Raw genomic sequence first — 25390 nt, 5'->3', positions numbered from 1 at the left:
AAAAAAAAAAAAATGCAAAGAGGTGGTGGTGGTGATACTAAAATTAGTGCCTCTCAAACAGTGTTCCACAGAATAATGTTATTGGAAATTTTACTAGATACTCTCCTCCCCTTTTCCATTTTGCCCCTGCCATTCCCCCTTTACCCCAAAGAAAGATTGTATTCTTAAAATACGTTTGAGAACACAATATACTATATATCCTTCTCATTGAATAACAACAGTGTATATTAGCATAGTAAAGCTTCTTTTGCTTTTAAGCAGAGTTTTTCAGCCTTGGCACTGTTGACATTTTGGACTGTTAGATAATTCTTTATTGAGAGGCAGGGAGATAGAAGATGATGTTCCTGGTCTTGTAGGATGTATAAAAGCATCCTTGTCCTCTATCCATTAAATGCCAGTAACTCCCTTCCTGTTATGACAACCAGAAATGTCTCCAGACATTGTCAATAACCCCTGGGAGGCAAGATCATCCCCAGTTGGGAACTACTACCTTTTTTTTTTTTTTTTAAGACTGCTTATTTATTAGAGAGAGATAGAGAGAGAGAACCTACAAGTTGGGGGAGGAGGGGCAGAAAGACAAGCAGACTCCCCACTGAGTGGGGAGCCTGCCGTGGAGCTCCATCCCAGGACCCTGAGATCATGATGTGAACTGAAATCAGACACTTAACCGACTGAACCACCCAGGCGTGCTGAGAACTGCTACCTTAAAGAGATCAGTTGACCTGTGTTTATACTCCTATTTCCCAAACTTATTTGAATTCCTTGGAATTCTTCTCCTCATTCTTCTCTTCATCTACATACCTGATGTCCTGGGAAATGCTATTTTAAATGATCATTTAGTGAAAGTAAACTAATTCTACTTTTAATTTTTCAACTTTTTAGACTCCTGCTTAAAACTCAATATTTTTCATTGCAGTTAGAATAAAATGCAGACTCTTTAACATGGCCTTTGCCTACTACCTCCCTAATCTTACCTCCTGTCACTCACTACCTGCTGTTAGTTCCATTGTAACCTGCCTTTCAGGTCCTCAGGCACCCAATTCCTTTCCTACTATGTTATTCCCACTCTTGAGAATCATTTTGCCCTTGCTCTTTCTCATGCTTTAGGTTCAGGTTTCAGATTAAATGTCATCTCCTATGAAGTCTTTTCTGACCATCTCTTACCCTGCCAAAAGGATAGCTGTCCATTCCAGTACCTACCTTCCATCTCATACCCTGTTGCCTTCCCAACACTTTTCAGTTTGTAATTCATTGTTTATTTATGTGGGTTTCTTTCTGCCTCAGTTACTGGAATGCAAACTCTATAAGGACCAGGAGCCACATCTGTCTTGTTTATCGTTATATATATATCCCCATCATTTAGCACAGAGCTTAGCATCTTATAGGCACAATAATTATTTGTTGAATAAATAAATGAATATGTTTTAATTTATCATTGTCTTTCTGTTGTATGATTAAACTTGGAGCTAAAATATATTTTATTGAGATATAATTCAGATAATATAAAATTTACCCTTTAAAGGTATATAATTTAATGGTTTCTCATACATTCACAAATTTCTACAGCTGTCCCCCCTACCTAATTCCACAACATTTTCATCACTCCTCATTCCTCCCTCCCTCAACCCCTGCCAACTACTAATCTACTTTCTGCCTTTGTGAATTTGTCTCTTCTGGACATTTCATATAAATGAAATGTGTGGTTTTTAGTGCCTGGGTTCTTTCCCTTTACGTAATGTTTTCAGCATTTATCCATGCTGTAGTATGTAATGGTACTTCATTCTTTTGGCTGAATAATATTCCATTATATGGATAGACCATATTTTGTTTATCCATTCATCAGTTGATAGACACTTGGATTGTTTTCACTTCTTAGCTGTTAAGAATAATGCTGCTATAGACATTTGTGTATAAGTTTTTGTATAAACATGTTTTCACTTCTCTTGGGTATATACCTAGAAGTGGAATTGGTCAATTATATGGTAACTCTATATTTAATTTTTTGAGGAACTGCCAACATGCTTGTGCCATTTTTACATTCCCACCAGCAATGTATGAGCGTTCTAGTTTCTCCTCATTCATGTCAACAGTTGTTACTGTTTTTCTGTCTCTCTTTTTTAATCATAGCCATCTTAGTGGTTATGAAGTGGAATTGTGGTTTTGATTTGCATTTCCCTATGAATGGTGATGTTGAAATGTTTTTATGTGCCATTGGCCATTTGTGTGTGTGGCCATTATTGATAAATGTTTATTCAGATCCTTTGCCCATTTTCTGATTGGGCTATTTGTCTTTTTAGTGTTGAATCCTAAGAGTTCTTTGTATATTCTGGATATTAGACCTTATCTGATATGTGGTTTGTAAATGTTTTAACCCATTCTGTGGTGGTTCTTTTACTTTCTTTATAGTGCTCTTTTAAACACAAATTTTTGTGTGTGTGTTAAATTTTTTAATTTTGATAATATCCAATTTATCAAAACTTCGTCTTTCATCCCTTCTGCTTCTTGTGCCATATCTAAGAAACCATGCCTTATCTAAGGTTATGAAGATTTATGCCTGTTTTCTTTTGAGAGTTTTATAGTTTTAGCTTTTACATTTAGGTCTTTGATCCATTTAGGTAAATTTCATATATGGTTGAGGTTGGGTATAACTTAATTCCTTTGTGCATGAATATCCAGTTGTTGGGAGTTTCATTTTTTAAAACTTTATTAATACATCATAATTTTTCACAAAAATTATTAACTAATTTAATAATTTTAGATAAAAAATATCTATTTATAGAAAATAGTGAGTTTCTATAAACAGTAATTAACATTGTTTCAACATTTGCCATTAAAAAAAATAATTGAAGCACATACTGTCTATCAGACATTATGTTGGGCATAGGATTTAAAAAAATTCTAAAAATCTCTGCCTTCAGTATCTTATAGATCTGGAAATTAAGAACATTGAAATTGTAATAAAAAGTTGAATGAAATATATAAGATATTTGAAGAAATTAATGATGGTTTTAAGAAATTGGTTTTTTGAGAGAATGCATGTGAAGGATCACACTTCTGCTATAAAAATAAAAATATTCCCGGGGCAACTGGGTGGCTCAGTTGGTTGAGCATTCAACTCTTGGTTTCTGTTCAGGTCATGATCTCAGGATGGTGAGATCAAGCTCCGCCTTGGGCTCTGCACTCAGCAGGGAGTCTTCTTGAGTTTCTCTCTCACTCTCCCCCTTCCCTTGCTCAAGTGTGTGCACGTGTGCTGGCTCTCTCAATCAAATAAATCTTTTTTATTTTTATTTATTTAAAAAAAATAAAAATAGGAATATTCCTGGCAATTGCTGTAAAAAGCACTTGGTGGTGGTTCCTATGCAATAGGGATGTTTTACCCTGATTAGTACTCTTCGAGTCATTTGCTGTTAACTTACTAATTGGGGGGAGTGGATGAGAAAGAAATTTTCTGTCATCTATAAATTTGAGGTAAAATTTTGACCGTAATAGAAATGACAAAGAAATCTCTCCCTCATTTTCTCTCTCTCCCTCCCTCCCTCTTTTTCTCTCTCTCTCTCTCGTATAACTGACTGAATTAATACTTATTTAACTCACAGCAAAAGGTTCTCTACAGCAGTGTTCTCTGAGTCATTCTTCACCAATTCTGGATTTTATTTTCACCCCTTTGTCTGCCTTTTTTTTTCCCCCTGTTGATGCTAATCTTATAATTGTTGATACATCTTGCTAAGATTTGCAGTTATATATGCTACCTTTTTTTGAAGTAGGCTTAGTCTTTTGAGACTAATTATTGAATTCAGGACATGTTAAATTGATTGTATTAGTGTACATAGGCTGCCATTATAGAATACAATAGTTGTGTGGTTTAATCAGTAGAACTTTTTGTTCTCACAGTTCTGGAGGACTGAAATGCAAGGTCAGGTGCAGGCTTTTCTAGTAAGGCCCCTCTTTCAGGCTTGCAGAGGGCCTTCTGGCTGTTTTTCACATGCCTTTCCTCAGTGTCCAGTGAGGGTATCTCTGATGTCTCTTCCTCTTCTTATAAGGACACCAGACCTTTTGGAATAAGGCCCTGTCCTTAAGACCGCATTTAATCTTAATTATCTCCTCAAAGGCCGTGTCACACTGGGGATTAGGGATTCAAGATATAAATTTTGGGAGGTGGTGGTTGCACAGTTCAGTCCATAACACTTAAGTAACACATCATAGTAATTTTTATTTTCATTATTTTATAATAAGAAAATATAGTGAGTTTCTATAAAACTTAACATTGTTACTGGAGAATGGAGAAAAAAACCTCATGTTATCTAGGCTCTCTCCACCTGTATTTCCTTACTTGTAAAACAAGGAAAATTGGCTAGTTGATTTCTGAACACTAAAATTCTGTTTCTCTAAGAGTTATTGATTTCTAACATTATTTCTAACATTATTCAGCAGATAGGTTATAGTTATAGGAAGCATCTTATAATAGATATTGATGTTCTGTAAAATCAGCATTCTACCAACTTCTCATAACAGAGTGAAAGGCTTAATCATCCTGTGTACCTCTACATTCTTAGTTAACTCTTTTCAACTAGCTATGCTGGTTAGGTTTTACTATGTATAATTTAAGATTTGGATGCAACATGTTCCTTTTTTTTTACCACTTAATAATACTCTTTATACAATGTAATTCATCATTCGTGAATACATTTTATTGTAATGGATTCAAGCAATACAATTTTAAGTGTAGATAGCAAAATGTGAGACTCCCTCTCATACCTACTCCTCTTTCAAATGAGATAACTACAATTAACAGTTTGGTATGCATCCTTCCAATCTTCTTTCTATGAATGTACATATGAATATTGATTTATGCACATATCTTTTCATAAATGAGGTCATGCTGCCTATATTCTGTTATTTAAATTTTTCATCAACAGTGTGTCTTGGGATTTTCATACATACCAGGATGTATGTGTATCTTTTTAAAATGGCTGCATAGTATTATATGATGTTATTATAATTTGGTTAACTGTTCCCCTTTTGTTGAATATTACTTTGTTTCCTTTATCACTTTTAAAAACCATGTTACATGAACATCCTTGCACACACATCCTTTTGTGCAGCAATTCCTTTAGAATATATTTCTTACCTGTGGAATTAAATGCACTGAACAGTTTGGTGGCTACTCTCTGATTGCCTTCCTAAATGGCTTTACGTATTTACATTCCCACCAACAGGCAGCGAGAGTTCATTTACCTTTACCATTGCTGAAATAATATTTTAAAATTTATTTCAATCTGATGGTTTAAAAATTATATTTCATTATTTTGAAGTCACATTAAACTGATATCTGGGATGTTGAGTATCGTTTCCTTTTGTTTGTTGGCCATTTGCATTTTTCTATGAATTGCTCTAATTTACCCATTTTCTTGTGGAATATCTTTTTAATACTGATTTGTAAGACATTTTTGAAGTCTCTTTGGCATGTGAGTCCTTTATTTTAAATTTTGCAGATATGTTTTCCTGTCTGTTGCTTGTCTTTTAAGTTTGCTTGTGGTATCTTGTGGAATGGAGATTTTTCATTTTGGGAGAATGTCAGTTGTTCCCTTTATGGCCTGTTTTGTGTAGTATTTAGGAAAACTTTCCCTATGTAGAGTTAATTTTTTTCTAGTGTTTTATAACATTGTTTAACTCCATTTGGAGTTTATTTAAATGAATGGCTCAACCCTATTTTTTATATAGTCCGTTCTTTTCTCATTGATTTGAAACACCCTTTATCATACTCTTAAATCCCTATGAACCTGTTTCCCCCAAAGTAGACTGTTCTGTGAAACCTTTTGTAAGCCAAAATGATGTGAAGATGTAGTTACCATTAATTTATATAGAAACAATTTTTAGTGTTCCTAGAATAAAAAATATCCTTTCTTAGGCTTTTCTGATACCTTAGGACATACTTTCCTAACAGATGCACAAAATAAATTGAGATAAAGCACAGATGCTCGCAGACATAGTTCAAAGCTGTGGCGACTTGATGGTGAGATGCTGAGTGCAGTTCCCAGGGAAGGAGCTTGGTGGTGCCACTCTCACTGGGCAGGGTGCTTGCTTCCTTTGTAATGGCTTGCTGCAAAACAAATGCTCAAAACTTTTTTTTTTTTTTTAAAGCAGAAATCCTCTACAGATTTCTTTTTAGTTAGCAAAAACAGGTACTCATGTTATGTCTTCTGTAAAAACAAAGTGGTGTAACTTGAACTTTCAAAAATGGCGGGCACCTGTATATGCAGATCTACTTTTATATATAGTTTTTTCCTCTTTTCTCTGTTTTTGCCATTACTTTTTAGTGTTGCTATAACCTTACTCTACTCTTTTCTGATTTGTGGCTATTAAGTTATATGTGAACCAGAAATCTACATAAGAGACTACTGGTATTTTATTTTATTTTTTTATTTTTAAAAAATATTTTATTTATTTGAAAGAGAAAGACACAGCAAGAGAGGAAACACATGCAGGGGGAGTGGGAAAGGGAGAAGCAGGCTTCCCACGGAGTAGGGAGCCCGACATGGGGCTCTATCCCAGGACCCTGGGATCATGACCTGAGCCGAAGGCAGACGCTTAATGACTCAGCCACCCAGGCTCCCTGAGACTGCTGGTATTTTAGATAAAACAGTCTTTTTTTTTTTTTTAAAGATTTTATTTATTCATTTGAGACACAGAGAGAGAGAGAGAGAGAGAAAGCATGAGCAGGGAGAGAGGCAGAGGCAGAGGGAGAAGCAGGCTCCTCGCTGAGCCAGAAGCCCGATGTGGGGCTCGATCCCAGGACCCTGGGATCATGACCTGAGCTGAAGGCAGACGCTTAACCATCTGAGCCACCCAGGTGCCCCGATAAAACAGTCTTTAATTGAGGAAATGAAGAATTTATATGAGATTGATTAATGAGTAGAATGTTCATGCTTTATTTTTTTTTTAAAGATTTTATTTATTTGACAGAGACACAGCGAGAGAGGGAACACAAGCAGGGGGAGTGGGAGAGGGAGAAGCAGGCTTCCCGCTGATCAGGGAGCCCAATGTGGGGCTTGAACCCAGGACCCTGGGATCATGACCTGAGCCGAAGGCAGACGCTTAACGACTGAGCCACCCAGGTGCCCCAGAATGTTCATGCTTTAATACATAAAATTTATTATATGTTTTGGTTTCTCAGAGGCTTATTTAGATTTTTTTTTTGGTTTCTAGGCTCTTAGTAATATTTTATTTTTAAGATTTTGTTTATTTGAGGTAGAGAGAAAAAGAGCATTTGAGCAGAGGGAGAGGAAGAAGCAGGCTCCCCGCTGAGCAGGGTGTCCTATGTGGGGCTCAATCCCAGGACCCTGGGATCATGACCTGAGCCAAAGGCAGACGCATAACCAACTGAGCCACCCAGGCATCCTCTTAGTAATATTTTAAATATTTGATGTTGTTGAATATGCAACCTGTATATAAATATTAATATGTTAAAATTATTTTTTAAACAGAAGCTATATTTAAATTGCTTTGGTGAACAACTTTGTTCTGTAAATAGGGAAACAAAGTAAATTTGACCAAGCCTATATTTTGCTTTTGGGTTTTCTTTCCTAACAATACAATAAAGAATAAAATAAAAATTTAAAAAATGGGTAATAAAGTAGAATGAGATATTACTCTTATTTTAAATTAGCTATAGCTAAATGCTATTATAAGAGCAGCATCTGTTACCATGGATCATCTCTAACTCAAGGTCACCTTAAAAGGGTGCTTTGACCTGCTTTATGCTTTGTAAAAATAATTCACAGTGGCCTTGGGCAGCTATAGCCTTTATTGTACCTAAATTATGAAGCTTACATGAGGAACTTAAAGTGGCCACCCTTTCTTTACTGCAAAATCAATAGAATCCTGCGTTATCTGTTAAGTTCTAAAGCATAAGAAATAGAGAAGTAGGTATAGAAATAAAGTCAAGGTTTTGTGTAGTGATAATTTTTTCTTAACATTTGTGTTATTCAAATTAAATGAATAGATTTTACATGCTTTTTAGAACTTCATTTTAAGCTTTTGTTTTTCTTTAAAGTATCTCTGGTACAAAGAATTAGTATGTGTATGTGTGTATTGCTATTACTCAGGGAAATACTGTTTCTCTGATTCCTGGACAGATGAATTGTGTAAGGGTTTTTGGGATTGCACTAAGATTTGAAGCAACTGGGGAACATAAAATGACCTATACTTTTTCTACACATTTCAAGCTTAGATTGCCCCAGAGATCCAGAAATAGGATAGTTCTAAATTATGATTAGCATCTGGAGTCTAGGCAGATCTTACTTGGACAAGAATCATACCCTTTTAGGCTTGGAGGTTCCTGAAGCTACATATATCTGTAGTTACGGTATTCAGTAAATTAACAGCTGTATAACAGAACTCACAAAGTGGATCCAGCCTGCAGAGGCATATATTGATTGGTCTACACTATGTTTTAAAATATCTGGATTTGTGGCTTGTCTTGAAAATTGGAAGATGTGACAACTTTAACTCTGTCACCACAGGACGGCAACTAATTAGATGGACATGTGCTCTTACTTGCCAGAATCCATACCACTCCTTATCCTGAAGGTGTCAGTTGCCGTTTATCACCATGCTTGTACAATCACCCATTTGCTCAACTCACTTATGTTCCTACCCAGCAGCTGTAGGCTGAGAATATGTAATCTATAACCATCAGTCTACATTTTTTTTCTGTATCTGGTGCAGCTAAGTGAAAATGAGTGGAAAGCAATTTAATATAGTAGAAATAATCAACTCATTTTTTCCAGGATCATATTATATATTCATGTCTTCATTTTCTGTTCCTTTTTTTATTCCCTGAAATATTTACTCTTGCTAAATCCTACTCATTTCTACTCCCAACACCTTGAATCTTCCTTGATCACATCTGTACAGTAGTGTCTTCTGAAGTTTTAGAACACTTACTTTTTTCACCACTATAAATTTATTATAGTAAAGAGAGAGTCTCATTCAGTTAAAAAATGACTGTGTTCCTATGAAGAACACAATAGTGTTTGCTTAATATGGTTCACAGTTCATTGTTGTCATTTTGAAGAATAAGGAAGTAGTACCTTTAAATTTTATTTCCCTAGTTTTCTTAATTGGCCTTTGGACATCATATTCAAATACTCTTTTCCTTGCTTTCAGTTACAGATGAGGACACGGTAAAGAGGTATTTTGCCAAGTTTGAAGAAAAATTTTTCCAAACCTGTGAAAAGGAACTTGCCAAAATCAACACATTTTATTCAGGTGAGTCGTTTTTTGGTACAACATACAGGGGACAATTTCTGCTGCTGAGGAGAAACTCTGCCATGTCAGTGTTTAACCTTCTGATCATCATTTTTTAAATGGGGCTTGTTTTTCTTCCTATACTGTACTTAGGGATATTTTCTTTAGCTGGAGTAGGAACGCATCTAGTACCTCAGTATTTAAGCCTAATACGGTCATTGCCTAGATTCTTTTGCAGTTGCAAGAATTTGGGAACCTCATTGTGAACCAGTACTTTGGTAGAGCTTCACTAAAGTCCAGTCTGAAGCTTCAGAAGAGTCAGAAATTTGATTTTATTATTTCAGAGCTGAATTAGACAGTTCCTACTTATTAATTACATTACTTTGCCTTTCCATTGTATGGAATATTCCTTTCTATCTCTTTAGAGCATTGTTTCCAGAGTGACATCCACAAGATGCTATTGGAGTTGAGAAGGAAATACTGGGATTTCCATTTATTTATATCTGACCCTTTAAAATTCTGTTTTTTTATATATATTTTTATACTACCCTACCCCTTTGATATCTCTTTTTTCATCACAAAGCTCAAGTTTCTTGAGTCCCTCATCTATTCCCCCATCTATCTATTGGTAAGGCCCCCCCCCGAATTATTTCCCTCTCCCTCAGTTATCTTAGCCACTTTGTCCCTTGTGCTTTTTAATCTCCTCACCCTCATTGCCTTATAATGCATCTGCCTAGTGAAACTCCAACTGTAAACCAATTCAACCTTTTACCTTCTTTATGCCTACCCACAGGCTGCTTAGGATAGCCAGGGGAAAAAAAACTCACAGCAGAACAAACTTGAACCAGTATAAATTCATTATTACATTCTTAATTGTGTCCTCAAAGCTGCCCATGGGTCCTAATCAGTGCCCTTTTCCATGCTCCAGAGTGGGTTTGTTTTATTTTGTTTTGTTTATTCCTCAAGTAGGTTTCACACCCAGCGTGTGGCCAGCACAGAGCCCAAACCTATGAACCCACGACCCTGAGATCAGGACCTGAGCTGAGATCAAGAGTCAGATGCTCAACAAACTGAGCTACTCAGGTGCCCCTCCAAAGTGTTTTTCTAAACCCAACACCATTCTCTTGAATTCTCTGACCCCATCATCTTCTCCATCATGCTCATTGTACCTCCTCCTACTTTACAAATAAATATAAAGGACTTCAGGGGTGCCTGGGTGGTGCAGTTGGTTATGCGTCTGACTCTTGGTTTTGGCTCAGGTCCTGATCTCAGGGCATGGGGTCAAGCCCTGCATCAGACTCTGAAGTCAGCACAGAGTCTGCTTGAGTTTCTTTCTCCCTCTGCCCCTGCACATACACTCTCTCTCTAAAATAAGTAAGTCTTTAAAAAAATTTTTTTTAAAAACAACTTCGCTCCTGTTGGTGTATAATACGTATGCAGATCTATGCTACCTCTCCCCCTAAGTACTAGTTGACCTTCTTACCCTTACTTATTTTCCTCCAATCTTTTTAGAAAAGATATCCTTCAGTCCGTGGCAAATTTCTACAACTACTGACTGAATTTTAGCTCCTCAAGACCTTCCTCCAGTAATTATTTCTTCTAAGAATTAATAAATAAATGCATCATTGACTTCCCTCTTTACTGGTTTAGTCTCCTTAGCAAGTCACTCCCTTCTAGCAAAAAAGAACAAAAAGGAAGCAAATGCCTTAATTCTATGTCCTTCTCATCTTTCACTTATGGCTGGACTTCCTAGGCAAAGAGAGCAGTTTATGCAGAGGCACAGAGCCATGAAAGGGCACAGTATATATGCATGTCCTTTGCACCACATTGTAAGCACCTAGAATGCAGTAACAAAATAGAAATATTATTTGAAACTGCAATGGATAGATTTTCAGCAAGGGAAAAATATACAGAGAAATTGCAGTATGTAAGAACAGAGATAATTTCCAGTTAGGAGGTAGGAGGAAAAGAGGAACCAGCAGTGTAGACAGAGAAGGAGAGGGTGGCCATGTAATGAAGAATGAGGAAGAGGAAGCTGAAGGAGGAAGGCATTTGCAGGGGAAAAAGTGTTTAGACCAAGAAAGGCCTATAGCATGTGACCTAAGGCTGTAAATGCAAAATGTAAATTAAGGTCAAGGTAATTAGCATTTTTCTTTTGCTGTGATTTTTTTTGGGGAAGGATCTCTGAGCCCAACTCTATGTGGGTAATTTAGATCAGAAAGAGTAGATAATGCTTCTTGGTATACAAAGCAAAAGAAATATCTATTCTTAACAATAGATACATATTTTTTATATGGTGAGTTATAGCAAAAACTATATACAAATTGTGACCCATACGCCTAGTCAGATATGTGTGTTTTATGTATGTTTGTATGCAACTATATATATGTGTATATGCAATATATTTAAACAAATAAAATTTTTTCATGGAATAATATCCTTGCTATGTGTAATATATTGTTTTCTATATTTATTTCTATTTGACTTATAAAATGCTGATTTATGATCCACACAATTGCTTTTATGACCCCATATTGGGTTATAACCCTAGTTTGAAAAATGGTATCTTAGATTTGATTATTTTTCAAAAATAATTTTAGGCTTTCTACTATTTAAAATTTGGAGGCTATGATTATAAATGACTTCCTTTTTCTGTATATATGGGCCAGTAGGGCATGTCTCTTGATGTCACCACAGAGTAGGTCCAAATTGATAGTCTTCAGACTAACTTTTTGCCAGGTCAGGAAGTGATGGGTAATATGAAGACATGATTGACAGAAACAGAATTTGGCACTTGTCCTAGACAGTATCATTTTTCTCCTTATTTAGCCACCTTCTCCATGGCAGATTGTCTTGTAGACTGCAATTCTCAGACACTAGGGCACAGAAAAAGTATAAATAATACAGGGATGAGTTCAGCTTATAAACCTACCTCCACCCACTTGTATCTCACAAATTATTTAATGGTCAGCTAAAAATGGTCACTTTCAAGTGAGATATAGTTTTGACTGAAACTTCTAAATACCCCAAACAAAATGGTATAAAAGCCAAACAAAACAAAATGAATACTACTAAAATATAGATACTTATTTTCATATCAATTGTTTTACCTACTAATTACATTTTGGATTTTTGAACCTTACTATTTTTTTAGAAGAAGTTTACCGTTTAACCTTTCTAGGCCTCCATGTACTTGCTTCTAAAATGAACAAATTGATTCCCAGCCCTCTCTGGTTCCACCTGTGAGGAGTTAGAAGCTATTGTCAGAATTTCATAAAACCTGATGTAAGTCATTTTATTGCGCTTTATGTTTTATTATATATTTTTGGTTAATAAGATATAAGCATTTATATTAATAGATAAAATCTTTAAAAAAAATTTTTTTTAATTATTTATTTTAGAGAGAGAGTGCATTCTCCAGGAGAGGGGAAGAGGGAGAGAATCCTCAAGCAAACACCCCCCCCCCCACCCCCACTGAGTGCAGAGCTCAGCACAGGGCTTGATCCCAGGACCCATGACATCACCAGCTGAGCCAAAACGAAGAGTCGGACGCTTAACTGACTGAGCCACCCAAGCTCCCCAATAGATACAATCTTTTTATATTTGAAGACCATGGAAGGAAATGGAAATTTTTTAAAGGAAGGCTCCTTTTTGGTGATAACATTACTAATTGCTAAAGTCTCCTAGGTCTCTTCTAGTACTAAAAATGGCATCAATCCTGAGAGCTATAGTGTTAGAAATCTTTTTTGTAGTGATCAGTAATGTCCTTTTCCATTGGTAATATTCATCACTCTATGTTACAACATCTTTCTGTTTGCTAGAACCAGTTTGCTTTCTCTCTATTCAAAATACTTTGCTTCTAAGCAGCATTTTTATGTGCCTACATAAAAACAAAATCTTAGAATATATCTGTTGCTTTTAATATTCCACAGTTAACACAGGCAAAGCCTTTTTTTTTTTGAAAGATTTTATTTATTTGACAGAGAGAGACACAGCGAGAGAGGGAACACAAGCAGGGGGAGTGGGAGAAAGAGAAGCAGGCTTCCCACCAAGCAGGAAGCCCAATGTGGGGCTCGATCCCAGGACCCTGGGACCATGACCTAAGCTGAAGGCAGACGCTTAACGACTAAGCCACCCAGGCACCCCTGGGTTGGAATGTTTTAAATAGCTAGGGGCTTTTTCCTTCATTTCTAAACAATCTCAGTTTTTTTTTTACCTGTCCTAATATTTTGGCTTCGGTTATTATGACTTCACAGCAGTGTTATGAGCTTTTCCTTTCTTTACCAAAAAAGAGGGAGGGAAGAAGGGAAGAAAAGAAATTGCAGTAGTGTTATTTATAAGTATGGGAATTATGGCAATAGAAGCAGATTTATTTCTTGGCTGTAAAATATTTTCAGGCTGCATATATATGTAAGACCAATTGGATAATAGTTACTCAGAACTATTCCTGTTACAGTTATTCCTATAATCCTTTTATGTGTTTTTCTTTATTCTTACCGAATTTGAGGCATTGTATATTATGCCACTGAGTGTTTGTAATAAAACATAAGCATCTTTTTCACTGCAATATCTAAATATCATTTTACAAGTGATTATCTAGTACCCACATAGCTAAATTATGACTTAATGGCTGGTTTAGCTCTTTGCTTGTGTGTGTCTAAAGACATAGATTAAGTATTTATTAATTAGGGTGATCATAGGTCTGTAGTATTGTTTAAAATTCCCATTGTCTTATTATTTTTTCCTACATCATGATTATCTTGAGTTTATTACAACAGAATCCATTACTTAAGAGCTATTAAAGAATGGGGGTTGGGAAGTTGGTTAGGAGAGAAATAGGGGACATGAATTAAAGCAACCAGACTGGCTTGCTTTCTTGTTAACATATCTGATGAAAATTAAAATTACAATTATTTATGTACTATCCACGTGTCCACTATCCTTCCCTCTTATTTTTTAATATTTGAAGACCATGGAAGGAGAGGGAAGTTTTTTAAAGGAAGGCTCCTTTTTGGTGATGGCATTACGAATTGCTGAAGTCTCCTAGGTCTTTCTAAGACTGATAAGATTTTTTTTCTTTATAAGACTGATAAGATGGGGAATTTCCCTGGTCATGGATTAACACAGTTGCAGGATGGCATCTTCATAAAAAAACTATCATCTAAATTAATGTTCTTTTAAAGTGTAGGTTTTGACCCGATACATGGGTCAGGAAATTAAAATACCTGGGGTCATCATGAGCATTTAAAAAAAATATGAATATAAAAAATATGAATAGAATATAGTAGAATAGAAAATGTCAGATTATATCTAATGTGTTTATTTACCAATTGTATCTATTTCTTTTAAGTTTATGTACAATATGATACTTGGTATTTTAGAATTTTGCGAAGTACTATGGAAACTGACATGAAGAAGCATTGACTTTACTTGGAGGAAAAGAGAGGGATTGTGGAAAAGCCTCCAGAAGAAGTAAAATTTAAATTGGATGCTTGAAAATGCGGGACATTTCCACATGCCCTTGGAGGAGTATATTGGGGATTAGAGGACTTAGAGTACAGTATTCCAAGGAAACACCTATCCAGATGCATCGTGACATCAAAATACATGACATATTGGGGGGTGAGGAGGATTACAAACAGTCTGCTGAAGCTGGAGTTGTAAGAGAATAAGGATTCAGTTATTATTATAGAAAAAAATTTGAAGAATATTATGTTTTATTCATACATGGATATTTTAGACTTCAGTACTTGAGGTGTAATGGTTTCAGGTAATAAGAATTCCAGATAAAAGCAGAACAAAAATTTTATGTAATAAAACGAAATTAACTATCCTGAGTCATCTAGGGTTGGTCAACCTTCTTACAAACTTACTTCGTATTTCAAATAACACTGAGGTCCATAAATTGAATTAGTAAGCTCGGAACATTGCAAGATATGTATACAAAAAATAAATGTATTCTAAAACACTAACTTTATAAAGAATTATTCTTCAGTTCCATAACAATGTAATAGTAATAGCTTTGTTATTCTGAAGATAGCTTATAGTTCTGAAATAACTTTTCTAAAAGTAAAAAAATGTACATGTTGTGAAAACTAAGAAAAATCTTGTTAATCATATAGCTCTTTGAGGGACATATAGGTGCTTTGAAAGTTTTTGAGTGGTTATTGGAAATTTTTATCAAATAGTTTATTTTCTGAGAGCTTATGGCATTAAACATATATTATAAAAGTAATAATCTGTTCTTATTCAGGGCCACTTGATTTATTGGCATGAGTAGAAATTGAAATTTATTGTCAAAATAGGCTGCTTTCAGCAGCATTTATGAAATTACCTAGAAATATTCATTTTTATTTTTTGTAAGTATATTTGTAGATTTTAATTCATAGGCCAAAGTACATTCTTATGTACACATTTACCTTTTTCCAGGTTCTGGGCTGCCCCCATATGTTTGAGATTTTTGGATATTTGACTCTAGAAAATTGAGGTGTCCTTGAAACACAGATTTGGACACTTGGTATCAAAAGCAGTGTTTCTCATCCTTTTTAAATCTGTTGATAAGTATTAAACCATTTTGCTAAGTATAAAGATCTCACACCATAACTATGGTAATACTGAAAATTTTTTTTTTTTTTTCAGATTACATGCTTTTACTCCCCTATTCCCAACCAGGGATTTTCCTTCATATGCTCTTCTAGATAGCCTTGCCCTTAAGGAAGAAAATAGTTCAAAAAAGTAGCTGAATACCCCTGGTATATATTTCTCCTCTATTTCTTTCTTTTTTTTTTTTTTTTAACGATTTTACTTATTTATTTGAGAGAGAGAGAGAGAGCACCATGAGCGGGGGTGAGGGGGAGAGGCAGAGGGAGAAGCAGACTCCCAGCCGAGCAGGGAGCCCGATGCGGGGCTCGATCCCAGGACCCTGGGATCACGACCCGAGCCGAAGGCAGACGCTTAACGACTGAGCCACCCAGGCGCCCCTCTCCTCTATTTCTATATGGGAACTTGGATTACTAGAGAGAAGTTTTCCCTACATATTCATTAAGTCAGTCAGTCAACAAACATGGGTTGAGCCTACTATATGCACGCTTTTACAATTACAAAGATGATGATGATAGTCCTCACAAAAATTTATACATGAATGTTAATAGCATAATTTATATAGTAAAAAAATTAGAAACAATTCACATGTTCCTCAACTGGTTAATATTTAAACAAAATGTGGTATATCCACCCAACAAAGTATAAATCAGCAATAAAAGGAACAAACTACTGATACAAAATGGATGAACCTCAGAATCATGCTAAGAAGCCAGACAGATGCAAAAGACAACATATTGTATGATTCCTTTATAAAAGTGTCCAGAAAAGGCAAATGTATAGAAAGAGAAAGCAGATCAATGGTTACCTGGGGCTGGGGGGTGGGAGTGAGCTTTGATAGCCAATGGCCCTGACAGAAATGTATGGGATGTTGGAAATGTTCTAAAATTGGATGGTGCTGATAATTGCACAAGTCTACAAATTTACTAAAAATCAGCAAAATATGCTTACCATGGGTGAATGCTATGCTATGTAAAGTATACCTGAAAAAGCTATTTAAAAATTGCTCACCATTAAAAAAATGAAGATTTTTTTTTTCCCTCAGAAAATCATTGGCTTAGAGAGCTCACAGTTAATCAATGAAACAAACATATAAACAAAGAATTATGTTCAGTGTGCTTTGTGTGCGTGTTTGTGACCTCATGAGAGTCCTATAGGTGGAGTTTCAAGTTGTGGTTGAGAGTTTTTAGGCAAGAAACACTTTACATAGAAAATGATATTTGAGATTAGCCTTGTAAAATGAGTAAGGAGTTTGCCAGATGGGGAGGTATTTGTTTCTTGACTTATTGGTGGCACGCATGAAGTAATGGTTCTTCTTTCTTTCCATTTCTGGGACTTCTTTCACTTTTAATATTGTTGTAAATAATTACAAAATATATGTATTGACAACTGGCTAAGGAAGGTAAACAAATAGCAAATTCATATTAGTCTCTTAACAATAAAAGTTGATCATTGATATTACGATTTTCTAGCTTTTGGGTCTTACTAATTACTTAAGGTTTTTAATCAGCAAAGTAATTTATAGCTGACCTTGGATAAATTATCACATTCTTTCATTAAATATGTGTTTGTATTTGTGTATACTATTTTTTCAAATGGCTTTTAAGTGGTTAGGACATAAATACTTAAGTTGTTAATAAAACAGAAGTGTTAAATATATCTTTTGGTCTAGGAGCATCATGAAAAAATTACAAAATCACTAAATACACCATGAACTAAGAAAGAACCAAAAAGTTCTATATTGTTTTTGATCAGAAGGATAATAAGATGAACAATTTTGTAATAGAAATGCTTGACTTCTATAAAAAGAACCTTGAAATTCATTTTGCCTTTTCAGTGTGAGATTTGAAAATAGATGAATTGTTCTTTCTAATAATATGGAAGACTAGGAAGAAATTCTGAATACCTCTCACTACAAAACAGTAAAATGCTACATAAAATATGCAAAATTATTAGATACAAAATAAAATACATGCTTAATATGGGGAAAGACCTAAAAGAGAGTATCAAAACCATGCACAAAAAAGAAACTATCAAAATTGACTTTTTGAAATTACCAATTACATGGGTGCCTGGGTGGCTTAGTGGGTTAAGTATCTGCTCATGTCATGGTCTCAGGGTCCTGGTATCAGCTGGCTCCATGCTCCCTACTCAGCAGAGGGAGTCTGCTCTCCCTCTGCCCCTCCTCCCGCTTGTGCTCGCTCTCTCTCAAATAAATATATAAAATCTTAAAAATAAAATAACCAATAAATGAACTTTTAAAATGAAAATATAATCACTGAAATTAATATCTTAACTAGTTAAACCTGCGAATTAGGTAGAGATTAAGAGAAAGTTTATACACTTGAACATAGAGCTGAAGTAGTTACCCAGAATGCAACAAAAAGAGATAGAGAGGAAAATATAAGCTATGTAAAAGAGCAACAAGGTTAAGAGGCCATAGCTGATATCTGTGATTTGGTTTTTCCACTACCCATTCTATATTTCCTTTGCCCTCAGCCAGAAGCCCAACTGGCTGGGGTTCTTTACTGGATGGGATAGCCCAAACTTTAATTCCTGAAGGGTTTGAATCCTCAATAATTCTTTTCTTTGATTTCTGTAGTTTTGCATTAACTTTTATTACTTGTCATGGAAAAAACAGGATGTGTTCCAGAGAGTCCCCTGGGTTGTGGACACAATCCTCCTTGCTCCTATTATGCATTAACGACTCACTCACCCCTTGGTAATCAAGATCAATCACTAACCAGTAAACAACTTCTTTGCCTACTAATTCCGTGGTATGTTGAGTGCAAAATGGCCAGGTGGCAGTCTCGTCTTCCAACTCAGTAAAACCATTGTTGTATTCCTCTGAAAGAAGCATTTTCCTTTGAAAACTAACCAATAGGCAGAGTTCAAATTGCAGATTGGAAAGCAAAAATTAAGTGAGTGTTCTTTGGTATAGTAGTGAGAGGAGCCACTCCCATTTTGATCCCTTGATTCCTAGACTCTGTATTTTGGCTGTGTTTGTGAAAGCACCAATAAATATAATGGCCTTAATACTGCATCCTGTAAGACTGAACCCAATTCTTACAGAGTTTTGTCTCCCAGCTCACTTTGTTAAGTCTCTCTTCAGGCCAGCAATTTCTGGGTATGTGGTAAGACCATTTTATTCCATGGAGCTTATTGCTTTACAACCTTTGCTATGAAATGAGTTTCCTAATCAGAAACAAAGCTATATAGAATACCATGAAAATGGATGAGGCGTTCCAGTTGATAGTGGTGCTAGCCAGGAGCATTATGAGCAGGGAATGTACAACCATATCAAGAATACATTTATTCCAGGGAGGACAGATCTCTGCCCCCCTGCGTGATAGAAGGCATCCAATGCATTTTTTTTTTAATATTTTATTTTTATTTATTTGAGAGAGACAGAACGAGAGACAGAGAGCATGAGAAGGAGGAAGGTCAGAGGGAGAAGCAGACTCCCTGCCGAGCAGGGAGCCCGATGCGGGACTCGATCCCGGGACTCCAGGATCATGACCTGAGCCGAAGGCAGTCGCTTAACCAACTGAGCCACCCAGGCGCCCGGCATCCAATGCATTTAACCTGCCACTAGGTGGCTGACCGGTATTGATGGGGAATGGTGCCATTTCTGGGGCTCAGAGACCATGCAGGTGTTTGTTGCCATATGAGAAGCTGCATTATTAGTTGTATAGCTGCATACCAGGTGCTATAGGCTCTGTTGATTTCCTCCAGTGATGATACCACCACATCTAGTATAATAGCTGCCATCAGAGTGACCACTTGATTAAATTTACTGTAATCCATAGGCATTTTTCAAGATCCATCCAACTTCTGCACAGACTAAACAGATGAGATGTGATAGATATCAATATCCCTGCATCTTTCACTTCTCTGGTGGTGGCACTAACCTCTGGAGTTCCCCTAGGGTTGTGCTTTTGCTTCTTGATTATTGATAGGAAGAAGTTCTCAAAACTTCCATTAATCGTTCCTACAATAATGGCTCTTATCCCTGGGTCACAGTCAATGTGGAGATTTCTACAAATGGCCTGGTGTTTCTACTCCAATTATACATTCTGGAACAGAGAAAGCAATCATAATGTGTCTTTGGACCAACTGGGTCCACTGTGAATTAAACCTGGGTTAATATTTCATCTGTCAGCTGAACACTATAGATCTCCATTTGCTGGACCAAGTGGCATTTGGAGTCTCCAGAAATTTGCATCAGTTCAGAAATACACGGTAGGCATAATTCTAAGGTGGACGCTAACATCCCTTTCTCCATAGTGTATGCTCTACCTTCTTCCAGTTATTCAGTCAAACATCTACCTAGGTGTTGCTATGAAGGGATTTTGCAGCTGTAATTAAGGTCCCAAATCAGTTGACTTTAAGAATGGGAGATTATCCCAGGTGAGCCTGACCTACTCACATGAGCCCTTAAAAGAGACTGAGCTATTCCTGAGGAGAGAAATTCAAATCATGAATATTCACAAGGTTGTACAACCATCACCATTATATAATTCCAGAACATTTTCATCACCCCCAAAAGACCGCATACCCATTAGCAGTCACTCCCTGTTCTTCCTGCTCCCTAGACCCTGGCAACCATAATCTTTCTGTCTCTGGATTTGCCTGTTCTGGACATTGCATATAACTTGAATAATAATAAAACAATATGTGGCATTATCTTCTTTCACTTATCATGATTTCTTTAAGATTCATTCATGTTATAGTATGCATCAGTACTTCATTCTTTTTTATGACTGAATAATATTCCATTATATATATATGTAATATACATGCCATATTTTGCTTATCCTTTCATCAGTTAATGGACATTTAGGTTGTATTCCACTATTGTGAATACAAATTCATGTATATGTACAAGTTTTTGTGTGAACATATATACCTAGGAGTGAAATTGATGGATCTTAATGTAGCTAACTCTATGTTTAACTTTTTGAGAATTGACAAACTGTTTTCCAAATTATAATGTGGCTGTACCATTTTGCTTTCTCACTTTTAGTGGCTTTTTAGATTCTATATCTTCATCTGTAAAAACAAAGGGTACACTTGAGGTTTTGCAGGGAGGGAAATGTGGGATAGAAAGATAGAATGAAATGTTATACCAAAACATTTTTTTTCCTATCCAGTTCTAAATATTACATGTAACATTTTTTTCCTAGAAATTTTAGGGAAACAGACCAGAATAAAGTAAGAAATCAAAAGTCAGTGAGAACTTTACCAGCTTTTTTATCTTGATGATTTGAAATTCTGTTTTTTGTTTTTATAGAAAAGCTTGCAGAGGCTCAGCGCAGGTTTGCTACACTTCAGAATGAGCTTCAGTCATCACTGGATGCACAGAAAGAGAGCATTGGCGTTACTACACTGCGACAGCGCAGGAAGCCAGTCTTCCACTTATCCCATGAGGAACGTGTCCAACATAGGAATATTAAAGACCTTAAACTGGCCTTCAGTGAGTTCTACCTCAGTCTAATCCTGCTGCAGAACTATCAGGTACTTAGAGTCTTATCCTGGAGAATGGAACCTTCAAATAATTGAGGAGTTAGGAATTAACCTTGAACTATACTAATGGGCCAATCCAAAAAGGGAAATCTTTAGCATGTCATTATTTTTTAGGTTCTTAATGTGATTTCAGATATTCTTATTGGCTAAAAACCATGTATCAAAGGTGGCAAAATAGTGTTAATAAGACTTCTATTTTTGAAGATCAGTTTTCTAAAACCTTTTCTACAGTGTGCACAAGTAACCCTTGATTCATGGTTTACTTCCCATTTTTAGAGGCATCTCTGGTAGTAGTAAGTAGAAATAAGAAATTATATATGTTTCTCCAGCCACTGCTGGCTATGTAAGAGCTTTACATTCCTCCAAGCCTATAACAAAATTTCCACAAAGGCAATTAGACAGTTAACTTTTCTGAAACTAACACTAGTAATATAAAAGATACTAACTCTACAACTTCCCACTGAGAATCCTTCTAATTGTATTATCCACAGATTGTAATATAACTCTATTAAAAAAAATCTTTATGGAATTACTGGATCACTCTGTTGTATACCTGAGACTAATATAACACTGTATGTTAACTACATTAGAATGAAAATAAAATTTTTTAAAAAGTGGAAAAATATCTTGTGAAAGAAATTATGTCACAGCAAACACGTATAGAGACTGGATGAATAAGCTATTGTGATATATCACTCAGCATTTTTAAAACCCAATCTGAAAAGCTGAATTACCATGTACACTGAATTATGGAAATAGAAGGCATTTATTAATTTCTCATTCTTTACAGATTAGTTTACATATTTAAATCTGTAATGAATTTATTGAAAAATAGATTTGTTCAGTAATAAACATTTAAATAGGCAAAAGCATCGAATCTTTAAAGAGACCTTACATACTGTTCTTTTTCCATTTTATTATTGTGATTAGTACTTCTATTCAGTGGTTATATAAAACATTATATAAAAACTAAAGGTTATATAACAAAAGTATTCTAGGGGTAAATATTGGGTTTTAAAATAAAAAGTCGGGGCGCCTGGGTAGTGGCTCAGTCCTTAAGCAACTGCCTTCGGCTCAGGTCATGATCCCAGAGTTGGGGGATCAAGCCCCGTGTCAGGCTCCCTGCTCAGTGGGAAGCCTGCTTCTCCCTCTCCCACTGCCCCTGCTTGTATTCCCTCTCTTGCTGTGTCGCTCTCTGTCAAATAAATAAAATCTTAAAAAAATAAAATAAAAACAAGTCATTATAGTCTCATATCTCTAGTAATCTAAGTTGTTAATGCATGTACTTATTTCCCTTTCTTTCCCTTTTATAATTCTACCTTCTTTGGTAATTTAGTATTTTATCATTCAAAGAAGAAACCAGTTGGAAAATAATTTTAGAAGAATAGTGAAGTATATGATGGGAAATTCCTTTCCTTTGAAATTTATTTGTAGCTTTATAATTTATATTTAAAAAGAAACAAAAATGTAATTCTTCTTATAATGCTATAAAATATTAACATTTCATATTTCATTGATTATGCTTGTGTGTTGCAGAGAAACACCCGTGTTAAATTTTATTTTATTAGCTTTCCCAGAAGCTTTTGTTTGGCGCCATTATAAAAAGCTCCTTGGGAAAACAAAAATAATTGTTAATTATAAAAGTTCTGTTCTGTTCTCTATTCTTTAAGGCTGGCTCTTCTGTAAGAATATATATTGAGAGTGAGGAGAAAGGAAAATTAATTGAAAGCAGTATCTAAATCACGGTGTATGCACCCCTAGGAGAGTTTAAGATGATTTGCTAAGGTATGAGACAAAAATTATAAACAAACTAGCAAGGAAGCAAAGTGCAATTTGGAGTAAGTGCTCAATTTTTTTACTGATAGGGATATGTGCTCAGCAAATTTGGAAGATCTCTGGTTTAAAGAACCATGCAAATCTACAGTTTCCTGCTTTTTTGCATATACTGAAAAACAACAATTGGAGAATGTAGAAAAGTGGAGTATTTTGATATTGTAGAAATGGAGGAGGAGTGCAAGCTCCTATCCATTATCAGCAAAACCCTGTATGTATGATCAGTGTTACTCTTTTTGCACTCCCATCCCCAAACTGAGAATGGATGGAAGCAAAATGAAGTTAAAAGAAATAAACGATCTTCCATTTTTATACATGCTTGCGTAGTAGGGGGAAAATACATAGCAATACCAGTCCTTTAAAAAACAAAAAAGTAATAAATGTATTCAGTGTATTATAAATCCAAAATATTTTCTGATAGTATTCTTTTGATCATGAAGCAAAATAATACAAATTAGTCTTTTTGAGAATAATTGTACATAAGAAAATGGAAATAAAAATGTTTTGAGTCTAAGACTTCCATTAATTTACTTGAAATAGAAATCATAGGGTTCATAGTTTAGGGTTTCTTTTATTATTGATGGCATACTACCTTGAAATAAATAGATGGAATAAGAAGAAAGAGTCTTTTTTTTTTTTTAAGATTTATTTATGAGAGAGAGAGTAAGCATGTGGTGGGGAAGAACAAAAGGAGAGGGAGAGAGAGTCTCAAGCAGACACCTCACTGAGCACGGAGCCTGATGGTGGGGCTCACTCTCACTACCCTGAGATCACAACCTGAGCTGAAACTGAGAGTCAGTTGCTTAACCAACTGTATCACCCAGGCACCCCAAGAAAGAAGAGTCTTATCCTTTTAGAAGTAAATGCTTATATGAAAGCATTGCCATTTCCCTCAGTACTCAGTCATCAGTCAGCTCATCAATACATAGTGCTTATTATTTTTCTTCTTTTATGGTGGTGGAAATTATAGTAGTTTTTCTTATTTCTTTCTGTAGAATCTGAATTTTACAGGGTTTCGAAAAATCCTCAAAAAGCATGACAAAATCCTGGAAACTTCTCGTGGAGCAGATTGGCGCGTGGCTCATGTTGAAGTGGCCCCATTTTATACGTGCAAGAAAATCAACCAGCTCATCTCTGAAACTGAGGTATAGTAATCTCACTTACGTACCACATATTTTCAATTGCATTAATGTCTTATTTTTAATGAAATAATTCTTCATCTCTATTCTCTTTTTGTAATTAGTTGCTATCTTTGAATACAATATTCTTTACTCATGATTTTTGTCTTTTGCTTTGTCAGTGTACATTCACCAAGAGGTTATCAGAGTACCATGTATATAAATGGTTCAGAATTATTTATGTATTATGCAAGATTAGTATAACCTATGTCAAAATTTAATGTGTCTTTCTAGGCTGTAGTGACTAATGAACTTGAAGATGGTGACCGACAAAAAGCTATGAAGCGTTTACGTGTCCCCCCTTTGGGAGCTGCTCAGGTTAGTATTTGCTTCCAGTTTTTTGGTTGGTTGGTTTTGTCGATTTAATAATCAACACAATCTGTTTAGTTGATAAGACATACTAGTTTCATTACTTTAAAAAATATGTCAGGGGCACCTGGGTGGTTTAGTTAAGCATGCAGCTCATGATTTCGGCTTAGGTCCTAATCTCAGGGTCATGAGATTGAGCCCTGTATCAGGCTCTGCAGTGGGTGTGGAGCCTGCTTAAGATTCTCTCTCTCCCTCTCCCTCTGCCCTCCAACCCTGCTCTCTCTCCTTAAAAAAAAAAAAAAGCCAAATTTTAAAAGTAGTTATTACCACTGTTATTTTGTTTTTAAAAAATCCAGCGCCTCAAGGCACCTGGGTGGCTCAGTCGTTAAGCGTCTGCCTTCAGCTCAGGTCATGATCCCAGGGTCCTGGGATCGATACCTGCATTGGGCTTCCTGCTGAGCGGGAAGCCTGCTTCTCCCTCTCCCACTCCTCCTGCTTCTGTTCCCTCCCTCGCTGTCTCTCTCTCTGTCAAATAAATAAATAAAATCTAAAAAAATTAAAAATCCAGCACCAGATCTCACTTCATGATGAATTGTAATGTCTTCCCACCTTTCTCTTCTTATGCTGTATTCCTTCCATTGTTTATTCTTAACGACATTCTAACTTCTTGGTCTCCCCAAATTATTATTATTTTT

The 25390-nt window shown here is 35.7% G+C and overlaps 1 protein-coding gene across 1 annotated transcript in view; it reads left to right on the top strand.

The window, feature by feature from the left end:
• The window catches only part of XPR1 (xenotropic and polytropic retrovirus receptor 1), a 221256-nt gene that overhangs the window by 130867 nt on the left and 64999 nt on the right, over window positions 1–25390 (top strand). The window contains exons 3-6 of the mRNA XM_081823199.1: window positions 9169–9270; window positions 21143–21366; window positions 24204–24353; window positions 24621–24704. Of these exons, the coding sequence (XP_081679325.1) occupies window positions 9169–9270; window positions 21143–21366; window positions 24204–24353; window positions 24621–24704 (560 nt within the window). The remainder of the gene's footprint in view (window positions 1–9168; window positions 9271–21142; window positions 21367–24203; window positions 24354–24620; window positions 24705–25390) is intronic.

This window comes from Leptonychotes weddellii, chromosome 6 (genome assembly GCF_054177405.1).
Source record: "Leptonychotes weddellii isolate Sample4059 chromosome 6, ASM5417740v2, whole genome shotgun sequence".
In the NCBI taxonomy this organism is placed as follows: Eukaryota; Metazoa; Chordata; class Mammalia; order Carnivora; family Phocidae; genus Leptonychotes; species Leptonychotes weddellii.
This window is presented reverse-complemented; position numbering and strand designations above follow the sequence as displayed.